Source organism: Nycticebus coucang, chromosome 14 (assembly GCF_027406575.1).
Source record: "Nycticebus coucang isolate mNycCou1 chromosome 14, mNycCou1.pri, whole genome shotgun sequence".
Lineage (NCBI taxonomy): Eukaryota > Metazoa > Chordata > Mammalia > Primates > Lorisidae > Nycticebus > Nycticebus coucang.
In genome coordinates this window covers 2643512-2657084 of record NC_069793.1, presented here as the reverse complement: position 1 = coordinate 2657084, position 13573 = coordinate 2643512, and the positions used below count along the sequence as shown (strand labels likewise).

General features: G+C 52.8%; 1 protein-coding gene across 2 annotated transcripts in view; it reads left to right on the top strand.

The window, feature by feature from the left end:
* CARS1 (cysteinyl-tRNA synthetase 1) overlaps positions 1-13573 on the top strand; it is a 60066-nt gene that overhangs the window by 3920 nt on the left and 42573 nt on the right. Inside the window, exons 2-6 of one of the 2 annotated variants that reach the window (XM_053559768.1) lie at positions 5211-5459; positions 10666-10757; positions 11640-11728; positions 12513-12609; positions 13132-13230. In XM_053559768.1, coding sequence (XP_053415743.1) covers positions 5211-5459; positions 10666-10757; positions 11640-11728; positions 12513-12609; positions 13132-13230 — 626 coding nt within the window. The remainder of the gene's footprint in view (positions 1-5210; positions 5460-10665; positions 10758-11639; positions 11729-12512; positions 12610-13131; positions 13231-13573) is intronic. The other variant, XM_053559769.1, reaches the window with a different exon arrangement.

Here is a 13573-nt window from a genome sequence, read left to right as displayed (position 1 = left end):
GAGGGCTCCCATGGGATGTTAGCAGGAGCAGGGTCAGTGGACAGGTTGGTTAGTGAGGGTTGCAGACCCCGGGCAAGCTAAGGAGCTTATTGGGAGCATCTTGTGTTTTGTGGTGAAGGGGTCTGCATTTTGTTGAGCCACCTGCCCCTCCTAGGGATTCTTGCCACATGGAAGTATGAAAGTCTTGATTCAACACAAGAATCTCCTGGAGGCAGGTTCAAACCACACGGTCTGGGCCCACCCCAAAAGAGTCTGATTTGGGAGTCTCAGATGTGACCAGGAACGTGGCTTCTGAGGAGCTCCCAGGTGCTGCTGGTGCACCAGACCATGGCCAGCTTCACGTGGTGCTGGTTCCTCAGGGAAGCAGAAGCGGAAGAGGAATGGGTGGCCAGATAGGTTGGCTGGCCATGGGAGGGGCCGTTTGTGGCTCTTTGGGGTGTGGGTTTGGCCTCATACCTGTGCCACAACATTGCCTTGCATCTGATTTCAGTAGATATTTTGTAAAGACAGGCTTTGTAGGCCACTGTCCACCTGTGGGACATTGCCGCAATCAGAGGGTGTCTGTCCTTTGGTGCATTGGACTGAGCGGCAAAGTTACCTGGCAGTGGAGGCAGAGCAGGAGTGTTGGCGGGGTGTGCAGACTCCGGGGTGAGGGCAGCCTTGATGAGCAGGTCCCGGGGGGTCATCTGCCTGCTGGGAAGTGTTCCTGTCTAGTCTCAGTGTCAGACCAATAGGCCACAGTTTGGCTCAAACCCGAGACTCCTGGCAAGCTGACCTGTTTTTGTTTCCTTAGGACACATCAGTGCAGCTACTACAATTATCCCAATGACTGCCTCTGTCTCAGGGAGGCCTGTCGCCCACCTGTGCTTCTCTGAACACAGCATCTTCTGGTCTTGAGAGGATTCCTCACAGGCGTGGGCTCTGTTCCTTCCCACGGTCAGGGCTACTCTGTCAGTAGGTTTTACAAAAGCACCTGCAATCCCTGTGTAAACCCCTGCAGGGGACTTCTGAGGTCTAACTTGGGGCTGTTATAATAATACTAATAATACAGGAACAATTATGATAATGATGACAAGCTGGGCCCTGGCTCTGTGCCAGGTGGCTTTTAAACATTTTATGAGTGTAATTGCACTTAATGGTCCACAGCTTTACGAGGCGGATGTTGTGATGAGTATATTTTACACAGGAAAGGAGGAAAGGCAGATGTGAGTGCCAGTGCTCTGCCTGCCAGCCCCTCGGAGAGCATTTCTCGTAGTGTCTTAAGTTCTCAGATTCCTTCTTTAACTAGCATCTTAAAGATGTTGCAGTAATTAGAGCAGTGTTTGTTTTTCTCATTTTAAAAATAGCATATGCCTGTTGTAGAGGATGTGGGTGATGAAGAAAGAGAGGGAAACAAAGTCACATCTGCAACATCGCTCATCCGAGATTGCCACTGTCAGTGTTTGGCTGCGTCCCTGGCGGTCTCCTGTGTGCATCAGAATTGGTCTCAATGAGAGGGGCACATCTGTCTGCTTGCTGATATGACAGGGTGAGGGGCAGTGGGATCTAGAAGCTGATGTGACTTCGCTATTTCTTAGAGTAGTCTGTTCTCTGCCCCTCTCGCTGCCATGGAGCCCATCCTGGCATGAGCAGTTGCAGGAAAGCAAAGCTGGAGAGAGGGAGCCTGGAGGGTCAACGTGGGATAACAGCTTCCAGACGACAGCCTGACCCACAAGGGAATGTGGCTCACCGTCCAGCTCTGCCCACAGCTGTGGCAAGTTCTCTACTATACCTTTAGTGGTGCTCATAAAATAGGACAGCTGCTGGCAGCCACCTGTAGGCTGCTGAGCTGCTGGAGGAAAATATCTAGGCAAAGTAGAAGTTTTCTGGAAGAAAGTTGCTCTGGGGAAGAGTTTTTTTTGTAGTGACAGAGTCTCACTGTACCACCCTCGGGTAGAGTGCCATGACATCACATGGCTCACAGCAACCTCTAACTCCTGGGCTTACGCGATTCTCTTGCCTCAGCCTCCCCAGCAGCTGGGACTACAGGTGCCCGCCACAACTCCCGGCTATTTTTTTGTTGCAGTTTGGCGGGGCCTGGGTTTGAACCCGCCACCCTTGGCATATGGGGCCGGCGCCCTACTCACTGAGCCACAGGCGCCACCCTGGGGAAGAGTTTTTGAAGAAGTCTGATATTTAGCTTTCCTGGGCCTATCTTAGCAGTGCTCAGACCTGTTGTGGACGGGCTGCCTGCCTCCCATCTCTTCCTCCTCGCAGAGGGAAGCCCTACAGGACCAAAGCCAGACACTGTAACCACTGGGGCTATTCCTCAAAGCCCCCAGGCTGAGTCTTGCGATCCTCTTGCTTGAGGAAGGAAGGAGAGCTGGGAGCCGCAGCCACTCAGAGGGCCCCCAGACCCCCTCATCTTTGCAGGGGCGGGGTCTGCCTTTGTTTGTCTTTGCTTCATTTGGTGGTTGCGAGGACTGAGGGGAGAGTGCCTTGTGCTAGTGTCTCTGGCATCTCTAGGCATGGGGCGGTGCTCCAGCCCAGCAAGCCCTTGGGGGTGAAAGCATCAGAGGATGTGGGGCTTCAGCCCTGGATCTGCAGTTCATGGCGTCCTTCCAAGAAGTCTGAGGCCCAAAATGATGATAGGTGGATGTTGACCCCAGCACCGACCTGCTGTTTGCTCATCCAGTCACTCAGCATCTTGACTGAGTGTCCAGACTAGTTCAGGCTCAGCTTAGAGGCTGAGGCTAGAGCAGCAAGTAAAGTGGGCAGGGTGGTAGGGCAGACAAAGGACAGAAATCAGGAAGCGAGCATTGTGCAGAGCAGCAGGGGTGTAGGGAGCACTAGGGCTGAGTGGGATTCAGCCTCAGAACAGCCATGAGGGAGTGAGGAGCTTGGTAGGGTCTGGAGAGCATCCCTTCTCCCCCGGAAAAGGAGCAATGGGAGGGATGTTTACTAGGGTGGGGTGAGCCAAGTGGAGGTGGCTGGCCTGAGGCCAGCAGGAGGATCAGCCTGTGCTAGTGAGGAGGAGGCCTAGAGGACAGTGATAGGAACCTGCACCTCTCAGCAGAGCCCAGAGAGCCAGCTGGAGTGGGAAGGGGTTGGGCCAGGCTAGCTGGTAGCAGCCATGGCAGTGTCTGCCTTGTAGGAATCCAGGAGAGTGGGGCTGGGCTGGGGAAAGTGCCTGATCCTCAACCCCCATGTAGAAAGTGATCACAGCGGACAGACGTTGTCAGAGCAGTGAGACAGACCTCACTTAGTAACTGCTCACAGCCGGGAAAGGTCTGAGCTCCGTCCTGGTTCCTGATAGTGCTGTGATTTGAAGAGAGAAAGGGAGGAGGTGTAGATGGCCGAGGCAGCTGGGGGTGACAAGGCAGCCGTCCTCCTGGTGATGACATAGTGTGCACACAACCTCTGAGGGCTCTTCAGCAAATGCTTTGAGGAAGGGCAGGGGCCAGTGGGCTGCTCCTGGCAGCCTGGATCCAGCTCAGGCTGGAGTTAAGGTGAGCTGGGATCCTCCCAGCCTTGTAGCCTTAGCTGTGGGAAGCCATGGTAGACTCTTCCATGCTGGGGCCTGTACCAGACCCCACCAAGCTCCTCATTCCTTTGTGGTGTTTGTTGTCATGTGCAAGAGTCCCATAATTCTCCCCTGCCCTCACCCTCTAATGTCCAGAGGCAGAGGGACATGTGTACTGTCCGCTAGTCTAGTCAACGACACAGAGGAAGCATTGCAGAATGAATGATTTGTCAAGGAAGACTGGTGCTCGCTCAGGCACTCAGTGACTGCCCATCTTTATTGACTGTATTTTATATCTAAACTCATCAGATAAAAATAACCAAGAATAAAGAACAAATGCACTAGTTGAGACTGCCATAAAAAATTTCTCCTCAGCACAAGTGTTACAAAGCACGTACACATCATTTTTAAGTCCTGAGCATTTAACTTAAAGATAAACCACAAGGACACCAGGCTGTCTGTTCTGTTCACCCACCTCCCTAAAAGGTTAAATGAAACTTTTGTATAACTTGAAGTTAGGGAACTAAGTGCAACAGCTCAGCCCCAGGCAGGTGTTAAATCTCCAGCTGCAACTTGGCGGGGTTCTCTGGGATTCCTTTCTCAAGACTTAATCGCCTGCTGTGATTAGCAAGGCCAGTTCAACAAGCAGGGAAGAATTAACCCGGAGTCTCTGCTGTTTAGGCGAGCACAGAGGAATTAACCCCCCAGTCGAGTCTCCTAGCTGAGAATGGAATTTTCCCTTCTCAGGGCCTCGTACCTCAAGGAGCACATATAAGACTAAAACACCATTCTGGGGTGCAGAAAACTGTGCCCCTTTGGACATGGGGTTGGTTTAGTTTTTGGCTTTTTTTGTTGTGAGTTGGTTTTTTTGTTTTTTTTTTTGAGACAGAGTCTCACTATGTCACCCTGCATAGAGTACTGTGACATCACAGCTCACAGCAACCTCCAGCTCTTGGGCTTAAGCGATTCTCTTGCCTCAGCCTCCTGAGTAGCTGGGACTACAGGCACCCACCACAACGCCCGGCTTTTTTTTGTTGTTGTTGTAGTTGTCATTGTTGTTTTTAGCAGGCCTGGGCCGGGTTCAAACCCGCCAGCCCTGGTGTATGTGGCCAGCACCCTAACCACTGAGCTGTAGGCACCAAGTCTTTTTGTTGTGAGATTTTTAAATTAAGGTAAAATTCATATAGCAATTATTACCTGGCCAGTAGGGGCAGGGATACCATGATGGTGAAGGTGGTTTTCCCAGAGCCAGGCTCATGTGCTCACTGCATTCCAAGGTGTGAGCTCCTGTTACGTCCCCAAGTGTGGGAAACCAGGCTGTGTAATTTGTGATGGTGGTAGTGGGGCTGCATTTGTGTTTTTCCCCGACATTCCTTTTTTTAAGTCATAACATGCAATTAACAGTTTTAAAGTGTATGTTCCAGTGGCATTTAGTGCATTCATTCTGGTGTCAAGCATTACTTCTGCCCAGTTCCACAACGTCTCCATTCCCCCTAAGGAAACCTGTACCCATGAAGTACTCAGTCCCCAGACCCCTAACAACCACCAACCCTCGCGCCAGCTGTGTGGATTTGCCTGTTCTGGATGTTTTGATACCGTTTTCCTTTGTTCTGTGCACTCCCCGCACCCTGTGTGTCTCTGATTTCTGCCTGGTGGCCCCTGGGCTGCCCCCATCGCCTGCCTGATGCCCTGTGCTCTGTCTTTGCAGCTCCTGACTACAGGTCCATTCTGAGCATTAGTGACGCAGCAGCCAGGGCCCAAGCCCTGAACGAGCACCTCAGCACCCGTAGCTATGTCCAGGGGTACTCACTGTCCCAGGCAGACGTGGACGTGTTCAGGCAGCTCTCAGCCCCGCCCGCTGACCCCCAGCTCTTCCACGTGGCTCGGTGGTTCAGGCACATAGAAGCTGTCCTGGGCAACCCCTGTGACAAAGGCAAGCCTTGCAGGCTCCAAGCAAGTGAGTAACAGTGGGTTTCGCAGCCATTAGAATGCCCCCCAAGGGCAGGGCTTTCTCCATCACCCCCATGAGTCTGTGGCACTGCTTGGCAGTAAACACCCCAAAAGTGTCTAGAGCAAGTGGCCTGCAGGAAAGTTCTCTTGCCGCTGCTGGGGAGTTAGGGGAAAATCCCCCTGTGGAGTCAGTTCTTGTCAAGATGTTCTCGTTGTTACTATAGCAGAGTCTCCTGGGTCTGCAGTCCCCACGCCTCAGATGGACTGGTATAGGTTAGTGGCTTGTTAGAAACCAGGCACAGCAGGAGATGATTGGTGGGAGCCGGGTCATTGTTCATAGCCACTCCCCACCACCCCCTCTGCCGCCTGAGCTCCAGTACTATCAGGCAGGCATTATATTGTCACCTAGTGGGACCCTGCTATAAACTGCACGTGGCGGGATTGAGGTTGCACTCCACATGAGAATCTAACACTTGAGGATCTGAGTTGGAGCTGAGGCGGTGATGCTAGCACTGGGGAACAGCTGCAAACACAGATTATGGTTAGCAGAGGGGCTGGCTGCCAGACAGCAGAACACACCATCTGCTTGCAGACTCATATCAAAACCAGCACTTCCCCTGCCCCACCCCCTGGTGCATAGAAAGATTGTCTTCCATGAAACCAGTCCCTGGTACCAAAATGATAGGGGTCCGGTTGCAGACTTGCCACGACCGAGAGCTGACTGGGGGCCCAGGCCACAGGCCCAGTCCTTGTGATTTTCAGCCAAAGCCTTGCCTAGCTCTGATTTTTTTTTTTTTTTTTTGATACAGAGTCTCAAGCTGTCACCCTGGGTAGAGTGCGGTGGCATCACAGCTCACAGCAACCTCCAACTCATGGGCTTAAGTGATTCTCTTGCCTCAGCCTCCCAAGTAGCTGAGACTACAGATGCCCACCACAACGCCTGGCCTTTTTTTTTGTTATAGTTGTCATTGTTTTTGGCAGGCCCGGGCTGGATTTAAACCCACCAACTCTGGTGTATGTAGCTGGCACCTTAACTGCTTAAGCTACGGTCGCTGAGCCCCTAGCTCTGATTTGACATGGTTATTTTTCTTTGTTTATTCCACAAGCTTAGAATGTGCTTGTGCTCCAGTTTTACAGTTGTTAAATCTGAAATTATTGTTAATTGGTGCTGAACTTCTTAAAATTTAGAAATGTTATTTTTCTTCTTTGGGATGAAACCCATCTTGCAAATTCAGCTCCTGCCTGTCAGTGCTGGTTACGTCTGTGGAGATACTTCTGGAGGGGCCTGGGGGCCTGGGTGGTTTGTTGCTCCCTTGTGGTGGATCCAGGAGTGCTTTGTTCCATCCTCACCTAGTGTTGGGAGTGGCTGGATGGTGGTGCTCCCACTTTCATGTGCAGTAGTCCTCACTGTGCCCGGCATCCTCCTGGGGGGCTTCTCCTGATCCCTTTGGGGCAGAGGATTTGGAAGGAACCCTGTCTCTGGGGCAGGTCAGGCCTTTGCCAGGTACAGTGGTCCATTACAGTGGGGGCAGGGATGGGGGACCTCCCAGAGAAGGGCATGTTCAGTGTTTCTGGATGTCCCTGCAGCACGCAGCCCTTCCCCAGCCTCGGGTGCAGGTCGTGTCCTCCCCTATGCAGCTGTCTCTGCCAGTGAGTCCAGGGTGGTCACCCAGGTAACAACTCTGCTGTTCGGTGCCTCCTCTCCAGGACTCAGGTGTCCGGTTGTCCCTCTGCTATGCCCACTCTGAAGTTTAGCCACTGTGTGGGGATGAGGGTTGAGAGGGTGTGGTACCACAGCCTCAGCAGTGGCCTGTCCAGTTCTTCATCGTGGGGATATGTGGGAACACACACCACCATCCACACTAAGATAAAGGAAAGTTTTTGCCCCTGCAATCACCTTTTAGCCCAGAAAGAGGACAGCTGCTCAAGGTGGAGAGCCAGGGGTGTGGAAAGCACTAATAGTAGGGTTGACCTGCTGCTTCCAGGTTCCAAGTCCCCTGGTCACCCAGACTGCTTAAAAAGCCACTAGGGACCATGTATGCCAGTGCCAGGCCAGTGCACAGTGAGCCAGGGCTGGAGGTGAAGGAGGAGGCTGCCACCATCACCCATTGGTCTCGAGCAGGTCCCAGACTCCTCAGAGTTCGATCTTTGCCTGCGTTCCTGGGACGACAGCAGCTGTGTCTGTCTGCCTCCACGTAGCTGTGATGATCAGAGCTGCTGCCGGGTGGGAGCGTGTACCCTGCCCATACCTGCTGCCAGTGCTGTGGGACTCACACCCCTCCTCCCACTCGCCCTTCCACCTCTGCTTGTCATTCCATCAGTGTCAGATGTGTCCACGTCTAGCCCTTGGTGTACTGCCTGTCACCTGTGTCCCTTGGGTCCTTTCTGAGACAGTGGGCTTCTGCAGCCTGAGGGAGCAGCTCAGACACGTGGGCAGGCAGGGCTCTGCTCAACCTTCAGAGCTGTTCTTGTGCAGCTAGACCCCTCCAGGTGGACTGGCTCCCACCCCCCCGGCCACTCTGTCTTTACCTACCCCGTCTTGCCAGCCCTCTCTCCAAGGCTCAGCACAGAGGTCCACTGGGTCTCAGGGCCTTGAACTTAGTGGAGCTCCTTATCCCACACAGGGGTCTAGCCTGTTCAGCCCTAGGAAGGAGCATCAGGTGGATTTCACCAGGGAAAGTGGGTCTGCTGGCTGCTGATCGGGTTTTAGGAATGGTAGTTCCGCACTGCTCTCTCCTCTCAGGCACACCCCTGGTCTTGGCTCCCTAGTGAAGTGTATTTCTTGGTGAGCCCCTCGTGGAGTGGTTGTGCCACCTGGTCTCTCTCCTTCCATCCTTCTGTCTTCAGTCTCCTCAGATCCCCATTTTAAGGTGTATCTCTCATGAGCAATGCATAATTATTCTGTTCTTGGTTCTCTTGGGTTGGGGACTTTGATTCTCTGGGTAGCCCTGCTCCCAGCACAGTGCCTGGCCCAAAGCAGGACCAGATGTGGATCTGTGTTTGTTGTTCAGAAGAAATCAAAGCAGAGACCTGGGGCGGTGCAGGGTGCCAGCTGCTCTTCTTGAGGCCTATGTGAGGCTTGATGGGGACCTCAGTTAGAATTTCTGGGCTATTCTAAGGGGAAAGGGGAAACCAGTTAATGCAGGAGGGGAAGTCAGTTGTGAAAAATAAGGGCCCTGTGCGAATCTGAATTTGCATAAGCCGAATTTCCTCAGAACCCACTACCACCCACAGGCCAGGAGTGGCTTCCATGGGAGCTAGAAAGCCGGCGTGTGGACCTGGGTCCTTCCTGCCTGGCGAGACGAGTACTGTGCTGGCGTGTCCTCCCCTGGGCTGCAGCTATGGGCAGCTTCCCCAAACGTCTGAGATGTAGGAGCTCCAGGGGCTTCCTGAGGGAAGTTGAACATTGTCACTTCATTAAATGAAATTTTCCTTCAGGAGCATGTGATGCATGCATCCAGAGGGAACTGGGGTGGTGGCCATACCTGTGATCCCAGCACTTTGGGATGCTGAGGCGGGAAGATCGCTTAAGCTTAGGATTTGGAAACCAACCTGGACAACATAGCGAGGCCTTGTCTCTACAAAAAGAAATTTAAGAAAATAGCCGGGCATGGTGGCACACACCTGTAGTCCCAGCTACTCGGAAGGTAGAGGTGGGAGGATCATTTGAACCCAGGGGTTCAAGGCTGCAGTGAATTTTGATCTCAAGGCTGCACTCCAGCACAGGCAACAGAGGGAGAAGCCACGAGGCTGCACTTGGCCTTAGTGAGCATCAGTGTTGCGCTGTGATTTAGGATTTTCCAGGTGTTAGAATCTGGGACTATCTGTGGCCACTAGAACTCACCTAGAGCAGAAGCTCCTGCCCAGCTCTGTCTGTCCTTCTGTGTCCCCATCTGTCTCAGACACACACAGTACAGCCGCCCCCTTCTTCACCTCAGCCTGTTAGTTACCAGCATCCTCCGTCCTCACTTTCATGGCCTGGGCAAGAGTGGAGAGACCAGGAAATGGCCCACACCTGAGACCAGCTTCTCTAGGACTCTGGCAGCAGCTGTTCCTGTGTGGTGATCTGCCACCCAAGTTCAATAGTGATTCCAGTGAGGCCTGCACGGGGTATCACCTGCGGCAGACCCTCTGGCGCAGGAGCCAGAGAGGGGGAGGTGGTGGGAAGAGGTCTGTGCTGAGAGTGTTCCACGGTGGACAATGGTGGCTCAGGCCCACCAAAGCCCTTCCTGGGCAGAGGCCATGCTGGGGCACACAGTTGAGTGGGCACCAAGCCTGGCCATTGGTAGGGACTAAGGAGCAAAGCTGGATCCACCTGAGGAGGGGTATCACCAGGTGCCCCTGGGTCTCTGGGCTTTGCAAAACTGAGGCTGTGCGTGTGGATAATCACCCTCGTGGCTACTCCAGGCCCCAGGGGCAGCACTGTGTCCCTTCAGGGGTCCCAGAAACAAAAAGCTGGGTGGGCTGAGGAGGGCATGGGGGGTTGGATGGCAGGAGCAGGGAGCAGTGGAGTCCCAGGAGGTAAAGGACCAGGTGGGCCAATGAGCATCCCCTTGAGGGCTGGGGAGGAACTCAGGATTGTGTCTGAAATGACAGTGGGGACAGAACAATGTGGTGCTCAGAGCCTAGAGCTGGAGTGTCTGGGTCAGACTATCAGCCTGCAGAGACAGCCCACCCCTCACCTTCCCAGCCTCAGGATGGGAGGGGCTGGGCTGGGGCCATCCTTGCTTTGCCTGCCCTGGGTATGGCTATTTCTGAACCGACCATGGCCTTGACTGTCAGGGCTTGGAGGAAGCCTGTTTCCTAGAAGAGTCCTTAAAACCCTTACCTTGTCTGGACAAAGGATCCTGGGAGGGGAGGTTCCCAGGGCTCCAACAGCAGACTGTCCCAGTGAGGCTGCATGTGGGGCCCTACTGACCCACAAGCCCTGGTGGCATCGTACACACACAGCCTGCAAGAGCAGTGGTGCCTGCTTGGGAGCGTCCTGCAGGCAGGCACTCCTCCGTCCTGCTGGGGCACCAAGATACACTGCCACACAGAATGTGAGCAACACAAAAGAAAGAATCTTTCTTTTGATATGGAGATGTGTGGTCTAACATTGTTTCCTGTTTCATTGTAAATGAGTCATAGTGAGAACAAAGCCTGCAGATGAAGTGGCTGCCAGTGCTTCCTGGTGCCCCCTCCCCACTGTAACACTCTCTCTGTGCCCCCAGGTAGAGGCCGGCGGGCACAGCCTCAGTGGTCTCCTCCCACCGGGACTGAGCCATGTAAGCTCCACCTGTACAACAGCCTCACCCGGAACAAGGTAAGGCGGGAGCAGCCCAGCGCATGCCCGTAAGGGGCAGGGATGGCTGGCCGAGTCTCTTCAGCTGTGAAAAGATGGCAAGAATGCTGACCTCCTAAAGGTGTGCGTGGAGCAGACGGGACTCAGGTTGAGGGCTTAACTCAGGCCTAGCAGTCACAGATGCTTGATGGCTGTGATTCTTATCAAATAAGGAGCATTTCAACCCAAAGTAAGAGTGTTATCAACTCCCTGTGGAAGAGCAGGTTCCAGGGAGGAAGAGGCTCGAACCATGCAGGGCTGCCAGTCAGTGAGAAGGTGTCATTGACTGAGTCTCACGGCCCCCACTGAGACCTTTGTGACTTTTAACAGTGAAACAAGTGGTCCTTGTGGCTGATAGCACTCTGGGAGGCTGAGGTGGGTGGATTGCCTGAGCTCATGAGTTTAAGCCCAACCTGAGTCAGAGTCAGAGCCAGAGCCAGAGCCAGAGTGAGACCTCATCTCTAAAAAAATAGCTGGGACTTGGCGCCTGTAGCTCAGTCATTAGAGCACCAGCCACGTACATTGAGTCAGGTGGGTTCAAACCCAGCCGGGGCCAGCTAAACAGCAATGAAAACTGCAACAAAAAAATAGCTGGGCATTGTGGCGGGTGCCTGTAGTCCCAGCTTCTTGGGAGGCTGAGGCAAGAGTATCACTTAAACCCAAGAGTTTGAGTTTGCTGTGAGCTGTGATGCTACAGCACTCTGCCAAGGGCATGAAAATCAGACTCTGTCTTAAATAAATAAATAAAACAGTCCTTTCTATATTCATTTATATGAAACATAATGTACCACACTGTGATACTTACTGCTACTTTTGGTAATCTTGTGTTTTTGCATTTCTTATGATCGTTATTTCCTAACCAAGGACGTGTTTATACCTCAAGATGGCAAAAAGGTGACGTGGTACTGCTGCGGGCCAACTGTCTACGATGCATCTCACATGGGCCACGCCAGGTAGGGACCGGCCTCAGTGTAATCTGCTACAGGACCTGAGCTTTGAAAGGAGATCAGACCTGGACTTTGCTTGTTTTTAAGATGAAATTTTTAATTCCATAAGTAATCCACATTTACTGGATAAAGAGTGAAGATCACCAAAAAGAAACATGCCCAGAGCCCCTTTGTTAATACACGGCTCTACCCTGCCTTCAGGTTCAGGTGTGGGCCCCCAGATGCTGAGTTTCTGTGACACTCAGACCTGAGGCTGAGTCAGCTGTGAGCCCCACTGGGTGGCCCTGGGCTCAGCTTGTGGAACGAGCTGGCTGTTGGGGTAAATGCCACAGTATCCTCTCACCTGTGCATGTTCTAGCTCGGTGCCAAGGTCCTACACAGCTGACCCTGGAACAAAATAGGGATTGGGACACCAGCGCCCACACAATCGAAAATCCACATATAGCTTTAGATGCCCCCCACCCCAACTTCTTTGACTCTTAGTAGCCTAGTGTGTCTGCAGCCCTGCTGAGAACAGGAGCAGTCAGCAGACACGTGTTCTGTGTGCTGTGTGTTACAGACTGTATTCTTACAGTGAAGTATGCAAGAGAAGAGAAGTGGAGCTTCATAAAGGTCTCCATCCTCATCGTCTGCATGTGGAGGCGGCAGAGGCAGGAGGGGTGGGTTTGCTGTCCTGGGTGGCAGAGTAGGAACTCCCTGTGTATGTGGCCCACATGGCTCAGACTGGTGCTGTTCAACTCAGCCATGCAGATTGTGCAGTGTGGAAATGCTTGTTTCTTTGTTGCTTCAGGTCCTATATCTCTTTTGATATCTTAAGAAGAGTCTTGAAGGATTACTTCAAGTTCGATGTCTTTTACTGTATGAACATCACAGATATTGATGATAAGGTAAAGGGCTTTTCAAGACAAATACATTGGATGGCAGGAAGGACTTTCAGATAGGTAAAGAAAATAGCACAGGCCTTTCCCAGGGCGGCTGCTGGGTCTGCGGACGCCACCGCCCCTGGAGTGTCCTTTTAGACTGCATTGAAACCAATAAAGGCCGTTTCTGCTGAAAAAAGAAAGAAAATAGCACAGGCTTCAGCTAGCTCAAATCTTGACTTGACAAACATTTGAATCCCCTCAATCGTTAATGTTACACTTAATGCTCCTTTAGACGTTAGAGACCTGAATGTTCAGGAAGCAAGTTGGCTGAGTGCCAGGGCCCTTAGGGCTGGTTTCTGGGTGGGTGCCACATGGCAGGTTCGAGGTAGAGGGCAGTATTGTGGCTGATGATGCCATGCACATCTGGGACCCACAGCTGTCCCCACACAACCCTTGCCATCCCTTAGGATTTGCCACATGTGAGAGTGGCTGTGGCATATGGGTGAGGGGGTCTGCGTGAAGCCCAGCCTCTGCTTCTCTCTGCAGATCATCAAGAGAGCCCGGCAGGACCACCTGTTCCAGCAGTACCGGGAGAAGCAGCCCCCCGCCACGCAGCTCCTGGAGGACGTGCACGCTGCCCTCAAGGTGGGCCCCTCGCCATCTGTGCTGGTCGAAGCCCTTGGGTCCTTTACAGGTCACAGTGCCTAGGGTAGTGTCAGCCTCAGCATACGGCCCTGGGAAAGACACACTAGGGTGCAGTGGAACAGGCGATGTCCCTGCCACTTGAGAGAAAACATCTGAATTTATCACCATGCCACTAATTGCACATACTTATAAAAATGCTTACTGATGCTGCTCTCTGATCTTCAACATCAAGGTCACAACTGTGGTAGATTGGAAACTTCTGACTGAAATGCAGACGCTATCCTCATTTTCTTTTTCTTTCTTTCTTTTTTTTTTTTTGAGACAGAGTCTCACTTTGTCACCC